Source organism: Candoia aspera, chromosome 1, assembly GCF_035149785.1.
Source record: "Candoia aspera isolate rCanAsp1 chromosome 1, rCanAsp1.hap2, whole genome shotgun sequence".
NCBI classification, from domain to species: Eukaryota; Metazoa; Chordata; class Lepidosauria; order Squamata; family Boidae; genus Candoia; species Candoia aspera.
Window position 1 is genome coordinate 314,875,117 of NC_086153.1, and position 17,191 is coordinate 314,892,307.

The window sequence follows — 17,191 nt, forward strand, 5'->3', positions numbered from 1 at the left end:
ATTATCATTCACAGAAGAATCCCATTGGAATAAGAATGAACAATGACATTCTCTTTGTTTTCTTTCTTTCTTTCTACTTACAAGATTATGGGAAATCTGGAAATATAAACAGTGATTAAAGTTTTCACTTTAAAAAATTGATTGAGATAGCTACACAACTTGTGCCCATTGAGACAAGTGCAGTTCACTTGCCATGTATCGTCAATCTCCAAATTCTTGATAGTTTCTTCGATTTAGGAATACCAGGAAGCTAACAAAATCTGAAAGTTTGCAGGCTCTAGCTGCCATATGTTGTAGGTAGTGTGTATTTGGTTTAATAGTCTACCAATTGTTCGGTTCTGTCTTGAAAACGACCTTGCTTATACCAAACAACATTGGTAGCATTGATGAGATCTTTTTTAAGGTTTTATGCACAAAACTAATAATTTACACTTATACTAAGCTGATCATTTTGTTGGCAATGTTAGCATATAAAGAGCTTAATTGAAACAATAAAATAAATTAAAAGCAAAATAACTATGTAAGATTGGTCACAACCTTTTCTTCTTTTACTGATGGAGAAAGAACTGTAAGTGTGATTTGTCAGTGTGAGATGGTAGTCAAATTGTTGCTCCAGGTATTTAAGAATGCCTACTTGTGAAATCTTACACTTTGAAACAGTTTGGTTGGTTTGGACGGGACTATCCCAGTGTTTTTAGGATCTGTCCATTTGCTACTTTTCCTGATTTATCCACCAAAGTTGGTGGTCCAGATGGTTTTTAAAGACCTTTTGTTTTGTATATATATGCCAGAATTGTCAATTGATTTTTCTTTTGACAATTCGGTTCTTTTGCTTTACAATGACAAATGATCCAGTTTAATAATACTCTTTCTCACACATACACATGAACATATAAACACTCTCATGGATGGTTCTGTAGTGAAGAGAACTCTTTCCAGTCTTTACTAGATACTGCAAACACTAAGAGTTATACTGGCGAATGGTAAGTGCATTTTTATCCCAGTTCGTGTTTAGTTAAAAGCCTACTACTTGTTTCTGCAGCTCCCCAATTGAATAAAGTAGCTAAATCAAACTGGCCATACTAAAAGTAGCAAGTAGCCAAAGCTGATCCTTTTAAAGTTTGACAGAGTTCAGTGGAAAAGATTTAAGCACATCTTTAACTTTCTCCATTCATATCTGGGCTACCTTTTTCCAGCATTTTGAAGTGCTTGTTTGTGAATTAGTTGTTTACTCTGGGTTTGTTTTTTTTTGTGCTGCTGGTTTTAAATTGGATTTACTGTCTGATGTTTATTGCCATTTTTATTTTTTGTTTTGTAAGGTATGCACTTAATTTATGTACGCTGCTCAGAGAACTCTGAATGAATAAATATATTATATATTATTCTTCATCTGTTCTCCAAGGTCATAGATAGTGGTTTGGTCTTTCCATGGACTAAGAAGAGCAGCAGTTTTCAGACTAGTATTTGTAGCTTCTTCCAATAAGGTAATTTGAGTGCCACATGCAGATGTCTTAAGGTAGGGCAAGAGGACTGTCACATGTCACATGTTGTGTTTTGATCTCTTGCAGTCAGTGGTATCTGACATGCTCAGGCAACTGCCGGGGACCTGATGAAGCCTATTATGAATGGGAACTGCCTGCCTGTATGTCAGACTTTATTTCTAGCTAGCAGAGAGTACTTGTAGAGTCAACTATCATTCATAATTCCCCACAGTGCCATGGACTGATACCACTTGGGAGTGTTACTGGAAATGCAAAGTGATCACCATCTTGTAACTGATCACTAATGATCACAAGTGATAATACTGTTTTTTTGCTAGGTATGTGTATGTGCTGTACAAGGCTACCAGACTTCATGTTGTTTAGATCTACTTTAGCCTGAAATAGCAGTGCCCTCTCTATAGAAATCCAGACAAGTTGGCAGCAAAGAGATAAGAGAAAACTCACTGCCATCTAATGGTTGGCCAGATGTTTGCAGTTTAGTAAAAGATGTATTTCTCATCTGTTAGTGCTCTCCTCACCTTGAGAAGAGAACAGAACTTGCTTCTTTTCTTATGAGCTGGGTAGCAAGGAAAAATGCTGAGAAAAGCCTGATTTTGTACTACAGTATAACTAATTTCTTGCTCCTGCCCTTATTAAGTTCCACTGCCAGGGCCACAGATAAACCATCCATGTTCTGACTTAAAACTGACTGAAACAGTCCTTCTGTAGAGATACAGCAATCTCCACATATCAGTCATATGGATGATCGATTCCTGTCTACTGACACAAGAAGGAAGGCATGTAACTTGGTGGTAGATCTGTAGACCTACCAGAGGATCATATCTATCCTCAACTTCAAGTGGGTGTGTTTGTGAAATGCCGGTGGGGACTTGCATTTTGATGGACAACTTTGATGAGCTCCAGATGTGGGGGAAGGGGAAAATTCTGTTAGAATTGTTAGAATAGCAGGCCAGAAGTTCCCTTCATTCCGTGGGACATATTCCAGTAACTGCATAGAAGTTCTTCCACAGTTTTAAAAACACAGTTGTTAAGTGCAGAATTGATTCCAGTCAATATGTTCAGCTTTCCCTTCTTAGTCTTTTCTTCTTCTTCTACATTGGCTTCCTCTTTTCCCCAGCCCCCTCCTCTTTCTTATAGCATCTTTGGTAGCATTTGTTGCAGATTATAATGTCTTCCTTGTGTAAAACTGGAGGGTGTCACTTCCATATAAGGTTTTATATGGAACTCAGGCTATTAAAGTGAAGATTCCCTGGTGGTGGTGGGAAGATTATGCGGGGAGGGTGGGGCAAGGATTGTCACAGGGCAATAAAATCTCTTTAACAGGGCTGGCTGAACGTTTAAAGTCACATTTAATGTTTCTAACAGTAACTTGTGTTTCCTTCACGCCCATCCATTATCCAGGTGTTTTTGTAGCACCAAGTGGGAAAATAAAAGTAATCACACCATACAGCTGGGGCCTCTATGGGAGCCAAGGTGCAGGATAGAGGGTTGGAAGAGCTGGAGAATGGGCCCTTGTCTCTCATTATTTTATAATTACAGAACAAAAACAAAAGGTGACTATTTTAAAGTGCTTTTACAACCTATTGAGGAAGTAATACTCCTGGAAAATAGGATCATTCTGCATATCCTCACATGCTATCTTTATGTTCCAGAGGCATCTGCTTGGCTGCTTTGGAAAAAGGGGATGCTCCCCTGGAGAACGCCAGGAGTTATTTTAGTGTTGCATATTTTAGCTTCATTTTATAAACTGCCCAGGGAATATTGCTGAAGATTATATTTAAACTCATATAAACTAACTAAGGCTTAGTTCCCCTGAGTAAGTATAGCACCTCAGGAGCATATCTAACCAAAACCTCCTCCAGACAAAAGACATTTTTTGCATATTGAAAACTAGCATGCCAGAAAGAAGATGAGATTAGAACTTGTCTCCCAGACATTTAATTTTCTTTGTGGATTTTTTAAAAATTTTAAATGGATAGAATTACATTTGTGTAATTGGTGCAGCAGAAAGTCCTTCCTCTTCTGGATTCCAGCCACTGTGTTTCATTCTACTTTGTCTTCAGTTTTCTGCTCCCCCTGCCATTCAACAAAGCCTCAAGCCTCCCCCAAGCCTGTGGATTCTTCCCTTTTGTCTGATGGTATTTCATTCAACTGGGATTCCCCAGTTTAAGGAGTTAGAATTAGAGGGAGTCCCCAGTTGCATTTTGCAGTGGAACAGCATAGACAGCAATAATTCTTAGCTATTTGGGGGACCCAACTAGATAATCTCTCCTCCTTTCCAGCTTTACAGTTGCATAGACTGGAAAAGGAGTAAATTCCACTGATATGCCTGCCAACTTTAAGATAGTCTTAACTAAGACTGGGTGTGCATTAGTTGGATGGCCTCTGTGAAGCGTGTAGGTACCAGTGCAGACATTAATTTTTAAACAAGATAAAATGTTTGGAGACAGGAAAGTCCTGAGGGATGGGAGATATTTTTTTTCTTAATAATTTTCCTGTTTTTTTAATCATTGCAATATGAATTTTACTCTCTCCCCTTCCCAGATACTTGAGTCTTCCTAAATGCATTAGGATCTCATTTGTGAGGATCTTCCCCTATATATTTCTGTTGGAATATTAAAAGCAGCTGAGAGGGCTCTGCTGTGCATCCTACTACTGGGAAAAATAGATTATTTGAGGACATGAGAGAGAGAGAGGACTGTTTTAATTAGGACTCTTGGACTATGAAATGCATGATTTCCTAAGGCCAGACTGAGACTGATGGTTTTACTCTAGCTCAAAGGGAAGATGGAGTGATTTACTCAAAGTTGAGGGTGTGTGTATGTCTTAGTGGCCATAGCTCACCACACTATATATATATTGAATTATGGGGTGATTATTTTAATGCCTTTGCTTTAAGCATTTGTTTATTTCAAAAACATTTGTTTATTTCAATAATTCTATTTGTGTCCTGCTTCTCTTCCCAGGGGAGCCCAAAGCAATGCACTAAAACAGTATAAAGTGCAGAATTTAGTTGAATAACATTTAAAATGAAAAAGAACATAACCAGCAAGGCAGTTACTATGAAAGTGTTGTTGTTGTTTATTCGTTTAGTCGCTTCTGACTCTTCGTGACTTCATGGACCAGCCCACGCCAGAGCTTCCTGTCGGTCGTCAACACCCCCAGCTCCCCCAGGGACGAATCCACCACCTCTAGAATATCAACTATGAAAGTAGTTGGTATTATTGTTACTGTATTGATTAACTTGCTTTATTGCGCTCTTAGATTCATTGACAGAGGGTGAACTATGAATATTTTAACAAATACAGTATATCACCAAGATACATCCATGTTGCTATCTGAGACTTGGTGGGGAGTTAGACATTACTTTGCACTGACCCCTTTTAAGTCTCCCCCCTCTTCCCCTGTGTCAAGAGCAGTTTTTTTTAGGAAGACTCAGTAGTTCAGGAAACAGCTTAAAGGCAAGACAGAAAGGATGTCAATCTGAGCCCCACTGCATCTGATTTTCCCTGGGTTCATTGGCTACCATCTTGTTTGTGGGAGGGGCTAACAACTTGCTCTTGCACTTCTTCTCTGCACTAATATGCATGTTGGCTATTTTCCGTAACATCCTTACTAGAGGCTGTGCTGAGTGCTTCTTGGTGTCGAAACTTAAGATGTGCTCCCAAAAATAGAAGTAAGGGCCAAGGCATTTCAAGTATCAAATAAGAGCAGGTGCAGCTCCAGTATGTGCTTGCCAGGTGGCTTTGGCTTAATTATAGACTGGCGTGTCCCCACCCCCATGTCCGTGCTTTATGAATGGCTAGTTAAGAAAACTTACTTCTGTTGAAGGAATATGGTGGTGGACCTCCATGTCTTCTGTGTGCAGGGATGCTCTTTTGCTGGATCGGAATGCCACACAGACTAATAAAGGAACCTGCTTAGTGGATGTATGTTATATCTGGAAATCTAGAAATCACTTTAACTTGCCCTGATAAATATGCATTCAGTAGATAGAGATGCAACAGAAGTAGTCTTATATGAATGACTGTCTAATGATAGTTTTCTTATTATAAATGTGTTTTAGGATAGAATGTATATTATAGCTTATACATGACATGGGAGATTCTTGCCCTCCAAAGTCATTTGAGGTAAGCAAAAAAGGGTTTTATGTATCAGTGGGGGAAGAGCAGTCACATTTTCCCAATCTAATTCACACCTGCCCTCCAATTACTATACCTCGCAGTGGGAAAACCTGTCAAAATGTATACTCCCTGCTATTACTTTTAAGCAACACTAGAAACATCAGGATAGCCACTCATGTTTGGCTCATGTTACACTGGTATAAATCAATAAAATACAATATAGAATTATAAAAGCATCTTAAATGTTAATAATAGCACAGCAGTAAAAGATTTTCAAGCATAGAACAGCAGCAAATACTACATTTTTTTCAGTGAGAAACAAAAGAGAACAATTATGATTTTAAAGCCCTTTTGAAAAGATATTCCCCATCACAGCTAAATTACCTGCGTCTTTTTTTTCTGAGCCAGTAAGGATGTTTCCTAAGACTGGGCTGTAGCCACCCACTGTATTTTTATTTCCCAAGACTGCGTAGAAGCACTTGTGGCTTCTAGAAGCATTTTTGGAAATAAAGGTGGTGCTGGAGCCTGGTAGTTTACTTTGCAGATAGGATTTTGCTACCCTGTTTGGTTATTAATTTTTTAAAAAATTGAATTCATTTCAGGCAGGGAGACTGTCAGAGAATAAGGGAAGTGTTTGCAGGCCTTTGGGACTCAGGAACACAAGTTACTGGCTCTTGAGAAGTGGGATATCCAGTTTGAATTACAGGGGATACATTACATGGCAGTAGAAGACTCTTGTTTTGCAGATGCTGATGCTGATTTATTAGATTTAATATAGCCGCCCACTCCAGTGGACCTTGGGCGGCTTACAAAAAATAATTAGTAATCAAAACATTTAAAACATAAAATGGAACGTGACAGCCTGGACTAAAAACAACCATTAAAATGAAGTGTGACAGACCGCCCCCCACCAACACATTGCTTGTTGCTTCTTAGCCCAGTGGCTTTCAGATGCATTGGACTTCAGTTTCTATAATCCTCAGCCATGAGAGCTGTAATCCAACATTCCCAATGGGCGCCAGGTTAGAGAGCTACATATATTATAGATCTGTACTGTAGATAGATACATCTATACCAGTGTTTCTCAACTCCCAGAATTCTCCAGCCAGCATGCTGGCTGGGGGATTCTGGGAGTTGAAGTCCACACATCTTAAAACTGCTGAGGTCGAGAAACACTAATCTGTACTATGGCAAAGTTGTATTGTGTGATGTCCAAAAGAATGTTACTGCCTTTTTCAGTCCGCCTTTTGAGATTTAGCTTTTGCGCAGGAGTGGATTCTTTTTCCTTTTTTTAATGGCTAGTAGCCATGACCAGTCTAGCTCTAGTTTTCTCTGTAGGTATAAAACGTCTCTCAGCAGGTAGCTAGAGAGGGCCCTTCCTTTGCTCTGAATATAAGCAACTTCCTTTAAAACTTCAAAGCCTTTTTTCCCCCTAAGGTCTCCAGTTCCAAAGAGAGTGAAACGCTGTAATTAAAATACCTTTCAGCAGAACTCATAAATCAGTTTACTAATATGGTATACAGTGTGCATATGTCTGTAGGGAAAAGGAATAATGGGGCGGTAAATAGTTAGTTTCGTTCCCTGCTAATAGATACATCTAACTTTGGCAGAAGAATATGCTAATGTTAGATGTATTTGCTATGATTGACTGGATTTAGACATATAGTTTGGGAAAATGTCCTTTGTGATGCCTGTTGAGCGAATGAATGTTTGGTCAGTTTGCTCACTGATCTATTTTGTCATTCTTTTTTTTAAAGAGTTCTAAGTAGCTAGTATATAGTAATGAAAACAAAATCTTTGTGAGCAAAAGGAATTAAGTACTTTTCAGAGAACCAGAATGGTGATCAGAGGGGGCTGGCCTACATTTATGGGCAGTCTGCAGAGCTGAATGCAGCTTACCAATCACATATGTGCTGTCTGTGGATTCCCTCCCCCAATCCCGCTATTTAATTATTTTTTAAATTCAATTTTGAGGCTTCCTGACTCAGTTATGACTCTGGGCAACTTACAGTTAATAGGAAAAAACAACATAGATAGAAAAACAATCACAACTGACTGAAAGACTATACACAACAACAACAACAACAATAATAATAATACCACCACCACCACCACCATGGGGACTCTACAGTCACCCTATCCCAAGGCCTGGGAGAACAACCACATTTTAAAGGAGTTTCTGAATGTCACTAAGGTGAGTCTCTGGGGGGATGTCATTCCAGAAGGTGGACACTGCAACAGAGAAGGTAGACTTCTGCAAGGGGACACTGTTTAATCGAGAGGACCTGGAGCATGCCCACTCTGCCTGCCCTCTCTGGATAGGTGGAAACATTTGGAGACAAGAGGTCCCTCAAGTAGCCAGGCCCAATGTCATGAAGGCTTTTATAGGTGATAATCATCACCTTGAATTGCATCCAGAATGTAATGGTTGCCTAATCCCAAATACTCAGTCTCACAAGCTCGGGCTTAAAGATAACTGATTTATTAAAGGAATAGTATGCAAATACAGAGAAAGCTGAGAATGAGCCAAAGCGCGCGAAATACAAACTAAATACCCTTGCTTCAAACCCAATCCCGCCCCTCACCCCACCATAGTAACCACCCCCTCCCAGGTGTTGGCAACCGTCACACATCGGCCTGGGAAAGCAACCTTGAATACATGTCATAACCCAAACATACATTCCTGCAGAACAGCAAGGAGATTACAGCCTGGCACGGCTGAAATTCCCCTCCCCACAAATGACAGACACGGAACAGGAAAGTGACATGTGAAACGTTACGATGTATTCAAACCATTGGAACGATGAACATGACACAGAAGCAGACTGGTAACCAGAGCAGCTTGCAGAGCAGTGGGGACAAGTGAGCATAATGCAACACACCCATTACTGCCTAAGCTGTTGCACAAAAATGAAATAGAATAGCTTCTGTATTTTAGAGGAGGGGGTTTGAACCCTTCTCATATCTGCTTTAATCCGTGACATTTTCAGGTCTTCCCCAAAGCTCAGAAATAAAATTGGTTAGTTGGAAAAGGTGCTACAGTACTAGACTCCTGATTTTCTGCCTTCAGAGACTAATATGGCTCTCCTCTTACCGTGGCATGAAGCTCCGAGTGATATATATGCTTTCCTCCCTCAAAGATAACTAGTGAGTTTCTAGTCTGAATGGGGATTCCAGTTTACTTATTCTGCATCCCAGTTCAGCCACCCTGATGCAAAATGATGCAAGTGTGTAATTCACATAATTTTTGTGACTACATCATGATGTCATTGGGACTTCCTCTGGATGTATAGGATCCCAAGACTGATGTTTTTTGCTGTTTCGACTTTGAGGATTTCCTAGTCGAAGGCCTCCAGATTATTGGAATTTCCAAAAAACCTAAGATAGTTGTTCCCCAACCTTGGAGGAGTTGAATCCAAAAGGTGTAATGGGTTGGGGAAGGCTAAGTGTAAGAAATTCTGTGTGTCCATGTCAGGGCATTTTTGAAAAAAAGCTTTAAATGTATGTACCAATTAAAAGTGCAAAGGTAGTAGGTTTTTAATGGATATACATTTCCTGAAGATCATTCACAGCTAGGCATTAAATCAGGAAAACTTTGGAGATATGTATTTGCAAGTGTGTGAGATTTAGAAAGGTTTGCTAATTGGGAAGAATGTTTTGGAAACAGTCCTAATTAAGATAGGTGATTTGCTTTGTCTGCTTTCATTAAGTCATATTAAAGCATCCCCCATCCTCCTGCCTAGAATTTAAAATACAGACCATCAGTCTATGCTGTGGTTTTCTGTTTAAAACCTTAACTGTTTAAAGAGCTCAGAGTAAGCCCTTGATGTTGGCCAGGTCTGTTAGAGGACATTAGTGTTAACTATAGATTTATACCCAAACTTTATTTAATCTTTTGTTTTATCTTCACAGTAGCGCTGTTTGGGGAAGCAAGTCCAAGGAGATAGCTTAACTTTCAGTGTTACCTTTTCTGAGCCCCTCATTCACCCTGGCTCTGAAATCAAGTATGAGAGAAACTCACTCAGTGGAAGAAGAGTAGGAGATGTTTTTAAATCAGCTCTTTGGTGTTCACATCACAGCACCTTGGAAGAAGCCACAGCCTTCTTTAATTTCTCATCAAATAAGTTGCATTATAAAGATGTCCTAGTAGAATGCATCTACGTTTTGCAAATGATCTCTTACATTTTTTCAGTATTTAGCTTATCCTTCCCCAATCCATTACATCTGTTGGATTCAACTCCCCCAGGGTTGGGGAACAACCATCTTAGCTTTTTTGGAAATTCCAATAATTTGGAGGCACTTGACTAGGAAATCCTCGAAGTTGAAACAGCAAAAAACATCAGTCATGGGATCCTATACATCCAGGCAGTATTTTTGTAAAGAGTTGAAAGTAGCCCTGTTTTTCCATGATGTGAACTCACGATTTGTTCCATTGTCACTTTATGTCAAAATAGTTGAATAGGCTTTTGATGAAATTGAAAAGCCTGACAAACTTACTAACCAAGGGGGAACTGGGATAACTGTATATACTATGAGAAGCAGTGCTTCATTTATACCACCCTTGATTTTCTGAAGTGTATATTCAACTATGGTACTCATAGTCATACCATCCTGGGCAAATGGCTGCCCAATCTTTTCTTGAAAACCTCCAGTTATGATGTAATGGTATGTGGGAATGACCTTAGGAGAGTGGGGGGGAAGAGATGCTGCCTAGGGAACTATCAGATAAGAGAGGACATAGCCTGCAGCAGCGTAACAGGCAAAGAAAGAAACTCAGAAAGGAACCTCCCTAACTTCTCAGTCTGTAAAAGAGATGGTGGGAGATTTGTACTATCAGACTTGCAAGATTCTGTTAATGTAGCCTTACAATAAAGCAGAATTAGCTCATCTGGTCGTGTTTCCTGTCTGATCTATCTGGGAAGGCTGACAGATGGAGCACCTATGACTACAGGAGGCAGGTTATTCCACTACTTAATAGCTCTCACAGTCAGGAAATTGCTCCTTCTTGTAAGTTTGAAATCTTTCTTTATAAAGCTTCCACTTATTGGTTCTTGTTTTACATCCATACCTTCTGCCCTGTGACATCCTTCAAGTAATGTAAGACTGCTATTATGTCTTCCCTTAGCCTTCTCTTCTTTAGGCTAACCATACCCTAAAGAGGATTTAGTTCCTCACCATCTCTGTTGCTCTTCTCTGTACTCTTTTTAGTTACCCAACATCCTTCTTGTTTTATGGCATACTGAACACAGCGTTCCAGGTTTGGTCTGACTAATGCAGCATAAAGGCTGTATGGTAACTTCCCATCATCTCAACACTATACCTCTGTTGATGCAGCCCAAAACTACATTAATTTGTTTGGTAGCTGTGGCATACTGCTGGCTCATGCTTAATTTATGGATTACCAGGACATAATCTTCTTGCAAGTATTACTACTGAGCCTGGTATCTGTGTATCTGGTTCTTCCTAAGTGCAGAACCTCACACTTTTCACCATTAAACAGCATTTGTTGGATAGGGCCCAATGTTCAAGTCTACCAAGATCTTTTTGAGCTTTGAGCCAATCTTCTGATGTGTTAGGGTAGTTGAAATCCTCCATGATCACAGTGATATGTTTCCTGGATATCTTGGTGATCTGGTTTGCGAAGGTTTCATCTACACATTCTGCTTGACTGGGTGGCTTATAGTATAATTTTTCTAGTTATTATTAGACACACAGATAACAATAGAAGGGCTAACAGGATATGATAGAATCTCTTTTTAATGCTCACATGTTCCAATATGCATGGTTCCTTCATTGTAAGACTTTGAAATGTAGTTGTGGTATTAACAAAAATATCTGCAAATAGTAAGTTTGTTTTTGAGCATGATAAAACTTGAGTATATTGGACCTTGTTAGGAATGAGGGAATAATGTGTTCAGATTACAATTTAATGCAAATTCATATTTTCTGCATTCCAGGCTATAGCTTTTGTTGCACCTTTTAGATTTTGGGGCTCTATCTTGCAAAAATAAAAAAGCTTATCTTGTGTACATAACTGAGGAGAAAGTATAATGATAATGTTGAAGGAAATTGCTTCTTCCTCCAAAGGTATACATTAGGACAGTGTGCCCCCAAATACCTACATTAGAAATACGTATAGAAGTGCATATTCTCTGGCAGACTCTTTGCTTTTTAAATGCAGTTTGATACTGAAAAAGAACGAAACAAACTGGTGTAAAAAAATGAGATGTGAAGTGATAGTGAATGGGATGGATTTGTCCATCCCTAGTTATCATTGTTTTTTAAATGGAGAGCTAATTAAAAGGCAAGTAGCTGAGCCGTTATCAAGTGCACCACAAGCTCTATTGTTAGTGCCTGATAATCATTTTCACGCTGGGCATTATAGAGTGATGGTGCTTATTATGGCTTATTAATCAACTATGGAGAGTCTGCCAAGGACTCAAATGATGCTTAAGTGTGTGATAGCCTAATACATTCCTATGTAATCACTGCCAAAGAGTAGATTGTATGGAACAGCATTTCTCTTATATCTAACAGCTAAGTTTTCAGTTCATACTTGAACCCTAAAACCTTTCTTATAAAGTTTTTTTTTTAAGTTTAAAAAAACTTTATGGTACAGGTAGGCAAAATTCAGGCTAGCAAGATCTACTTTTTAAAAACTTAATTCTGAAGTTCTAATGTACTAATAAACAAGAGCAGGAATATAGTAAATTCCTTGGTCTGAAAATGGAATGTTTCACAGAACTCTGGAACTTTCTGTTTCCCTCTAGATCACGTTGAACTTTCCCCATCAAACCATGTTATTCCAGAGATGGTTCAGAGGTTTTGAGAAGTAAATCCTCCCAAAATGAAAATGGTTTTAAGGTGTTTTGGGATGGTCTAGCCCTTAAACAGGCATGTTTTGACTGGAGCACTGTATCTGGAACACCTCAAATCACTGGTTTGAAGGATTTAGTCCTGGAAACTGCCAGACCTTGTAACTGCATGATTCAGCGGTATGTTTGGCACAGTCTGGAGGAAACAGAACTAGAATTAGAAGTTCTCTGAAATACTCTGTTCCTCCATTAACAATTTTGTGAATCTGAACTGGAGCCTTATGCAAAAGTCATACACTTAGAATTTTAGAGTTATGAGCCCAGAATTGAACTGAGCTCACAGCTTTTCCATACAAAATGCATCCCTTTTGGGACACAATTTTTTGTCTCTCAGGAGAATGTATGGATACATATTAGAGGATTGTGCGCTTTGAATGAAAAATAATTCAAACTCACTTCTGGGCATATTCAGTTAGAATATTTTTATGTGACCAGTGATAAGACAGACTTCCATTGGAGACCATAGATATCTACTGCGTGTTCAAATAGAAGCATTGTACTACAGTAGATGGCCCAATCATTTAATTGTGCTTTTGGAGAAAGATTGTGGCTCAGTACCAGAATGCAGGCTTTGCAGTAGATCTCCCATTCAGTTCCAAGATCACACTGAAGGGAAAGAGATTCGCCTCAGGCCTGGAAGAAGCTGCTGTGATTCTGGGGGAACAGTTCTGGGCTAAGAGAGTAAATAGTATAAAGCAGGTTAATGTAGTTTGTACCCTAATATTTGATTTTTTAAAACTTTTTTCTTGGTAGTATTCTTTGGTCTTGACTCATTTTGCTTCTGTTCTTTTTTGTTTCAGGACCCACGATTATCAGCTTTAATTTTTGACAAGCTTCAAGTGCCTGAATATTTACAGAAACCTAGGAGTGAAGGGGAAAGCAGGTGTGATGTTTGTGCTGCCCACCTGAATCAGCTGAAGCAAGAAGCAGTCCAGGTCATCCACAACCTTGACCAAGCCAGCTGTCAAGAGGCAACAGATCCCCCCCAAAGTGCCGTGGCAATGGCTGCTGTGATACCAAGAATGACCTCCCAGAACATGGTCAGCGTCTCTTCTCAGAAGGACTTGTCCCTCATGGCTGGACAGGGGGGTAGACAGCCTGGCAAAACCACCAGCCTTTTCTCTGGGACGGAGAGGAAGAAGGGACTAGGGTGGCCACAAGGTGCGGGTGGCTTCCCAAACTCCAGCGTTCAAGTGACAGTGGCTCCCAGTGGCCTTAGTGGGGCATTGAGCTCAGTAACGATCCAGGCTCAGCAGTACCTTGAAGGGATGTGGAGTATCTCCCGAGTAAACAGTTTTCTTCCTCAAGCTTGTCTAGTAAGTAACTGTCTACTATGTTTCTGATATTCCACAAGTAACAGGCTTTTTTTCCTCTACCTTGAAAGCTTTTACCTAACATGGGGCCTTTTAGGAGTCTGAGGGCCCAGGAGATGGGATGTTCATTTGAATCCTACTTTACTTCTCCTTGCATTCTCTGTCAACACATTATTTTTTTCATTGTTCTTTACCCATTGAAGTCAGCAGCCTAGTTAACCAGGGTACCTAGTACTGAAATAACTTTTGGAATTGCACTTTATCTGATGAGTTTTACTGTCCTGAATGAAAAGTAATGATCCGTCTGATCATTTCAAATACTTTGTATGGGGCTTCATCCATGTTTGAAACCTGGGACAGTTTCCCAGTGCTTTCCACCTTCTACCACTTCCCCAAAGATAGATTAATTCAAGAGGTAATTTCAGACCTGTGGCTGCCATGTTTTGCCTACAGAATACAAGGCTCTTGGGGAGATGCTGCTGGGTTTTTCCCTTCTGCTTCTCATTTTGAAAGAGAGAGAAGTACTTTCATTCCTCTATAAGTGGCAGTGTCTGTTTCAGGGTAAGTGGGAGTTAGACTGATGAAAGTGGTGTTGCTACACAAGCACCACCCCTTTTCTATATGACTGCAATGTTGCATGCATGCCCCAAAGGGGCAGAGCTTGTGGTGCAACACTGTGATCCTAAAGGGAAAGAAATTTATTTATTCAATTTATATAGCTGACCATCTCATGTACATGAGACTGGGCAGCTCACAGACCTTAAATAACAAAAAAAAACAAGCCCATATAAATAACTAGCCAAAAACAATGACAACAACAAGCATTCAAAACTAGTTAAAACAGTGAAACAATTCACCATAAAACATAAAAATGTGGGAGAGTGCCATCCAGTAGCTTACAAGCAATACAGCCATCTCACAGTCTCCATACCTCCATGGGATTCCTAGGCCTGATGGCAAAGCCATGTCTTCAAGATCTTTTGAAAGACCAATAGGGTTGGGGCTGATCTAATTTCAGAGGGGTTGATGTTCCAGAGGGTGCGTGGGATGGCAGAAAAGGCTCTCCTCCTGGGTTATGTCAGATGAAAATCCTCAGTATAACATGCCCTTCTGCCGAACCTGTTGGGATGGGCAGATGTAACCAGGAAGAGGTGATCCCGAAAATAACCTGGCCCCATGCCATGTAGGGCTTTATAGGTCAGTGCTTCCTGTGCTACTGAAGCCAAAAAAAGAACTGAACTAGTTCCTCAAGTCAAATCTACAAGTATAGTAGCAAATTGTGGTCAAAAAGCATTTATTGATATCTACCTATCTTCATGTCTACTGTTAAATTATCCTTTTATTCATAGGGAACTCAAGGTGGCTAACAAAATAAACCATGTACAGTTAAAATCTTATAAAAACAGTTACAACTGCTATTAAAACTAGTTGAAACTCAAAAGGCCTAGCTGAAGAGGATGGTCTTGAATCCTTTTCAAAAACAGGTAGTGTGGGACTGAGTACAATTCAGTTAAAAGCAAATAGGAGATCTCAGAAAATGTGGGTATCTTTAAGAGGGCCTGGCCTGCTGACCTTAATGTCTGGGTAGGTTCACACTGAGAAGATACCTGTTGTTAGAAACATTACCCCCTTACAAGGAGGACCATATATACAAGGGCCAAGTTCACATAATTCTTTCTTACTAAATAAAAGCAGTGGAAGTAAAAATTATTTATGTTACAGTATTCAAATGTTTATTTTAATACATATTGCTTAAGTTAAAACCAATTGCATATCTAGTTGGAAGAAAATCAAACTAAGATCAGTGAGACTTCTAAGTAAATACTGTATGTTTAGGACTGGCCAGAAATTCTGAACATAGGCAACAAATTATAGGGTTTCTTTGTTGTCTTACATTTAAATTAGTGACCATGGTTGGTATTAGAACTATTTGAATGTATCCTTTGAGGTGGACAAGGCTTGAAAGAGTCTAAGCTGTCTTTTGTTCAATTTTACAGCAATAGTCACAGAGCAAAATATCTCACTGTAACAGTTCCACTTTATGGACTCCGGTGCTAAACTTGTCATAAAGATAGCCTTACAATCTTTTGTGATGCCTGTGTAAATAATTTCTGTGTAGAACGACTGCATTTTCTTTGTCTGTTGAAGAGTGTAATTATGAATGCTACATTTTCGTAATAGCTTTTTATTCACCTCAGAGTTAACAAAATAGAATACAAATTGTGTGTGGTTTAGAGATAATCCTTGGATGAAGTATGACAGCTGTTCAAATCTAAACGGTTTCAGTAAACTCTCAGAAAATAATGAAGTAAAAGTTCAGGAATGTAAAAATATATTCAAGTTGGGTTTCAGTTGGGATTCTAACAGACATTGATATGGATCTGTGAATCTACTGGAAATAGGCAAACAGATGAACTAACATGAAAAAGAGTTACTTGGTGTATTCCCTGATAATATATTAATACACCACATGCAAGGAATAGCGGATAATGTGCCTTTCTCAAGAGCAGTAAAATTTTCTGAATAAACAAGGTGGTTCTAGTTATTGTTTAGTGCAGTAAATATAAAAACTAAAGGATTATTCCTACACTTGTGTAGCTTTCCTTATAAAAAGTAAAGTTGCATATGAATCTCTGAGCTCCCTGAAAGGCCTCTGTTTTGAATGCATTCTAGGTCAGCACCCACAATTTTCCTGCATCCTTTCTGGATTTTTAGGAGTGAGCAAGTGCATATAATAGATGGCCCACAAAGATCTCTTCAGTTCTTTGTTTCTTTTATCGGTATTTGGTATAAAAGGATAAACATTTCTGAAGCAGAATCAGTTGATGACAATTCACTGGATGGCTACCCATGCAGAGTTTTTGAGCAAGTGCAATCGTATGGTAGTTGGAGGAAAATTGAATAGAATTAATGATGATGGGGTGGATTATGGTCAGCACTAATTATATCAATTTGTTTATTTATTTATGTTCTGGCCCAGTCCCAAAGGACCCTGGGCAGTGTGCAGTATCAATGAAAAGATCCCCCCAGTAATAAATAAATCAGAACAATGACAAAACGAAAATTAAAAAAAAAACACAAGGATAAACTCCAAATCAGACCAAGATAAGTATCCACAATCAGTCAGCTAGGACAAAAAGCATGTTGAAATAAAAATGTTTCAACTTTTCTTCAAAATAAGATGTGTAGAATCTTGAGCCCAAATTGGATTCAGTTATAATAAAACAATTAAGAATTAACAAGTGAGAATGCTGTATTCTAATAATGTTTATGTTGTCTACAAGTTAGTTAATAGACGGTGGCAACAGTTAAGACACTGTAAAGTCTTTGTAGGGATGAAAAAAAAAACATTATCATTACCATGTAGGAATTATAAC

At 39.1% G+C, this 17,191-nt stretch overlaps 1 protein-coding gene across 1 annotated transcript in view; it reads left to right on the plus strand.

Moving 5' to 3' along the window:
- Nucleotides 1-17,191, plus strand: part of KIF26A (kinesin family member 26A) — a 184,726-nt gene that overhangs the window by 62,680 nt on the left and 104,855 nt on the right. The window contains exon 3 of the mRNA XM_063290394.1: nucleotides 13,302-13,817. Coding sequence (XP_063146464.1) covers nucleotides 13,302-13,817 — 516 coding nt within the window. The remainder of the gene's footprint in view (nucleotides 1-13,301; nucleotides 13,818-17,191) is intronic.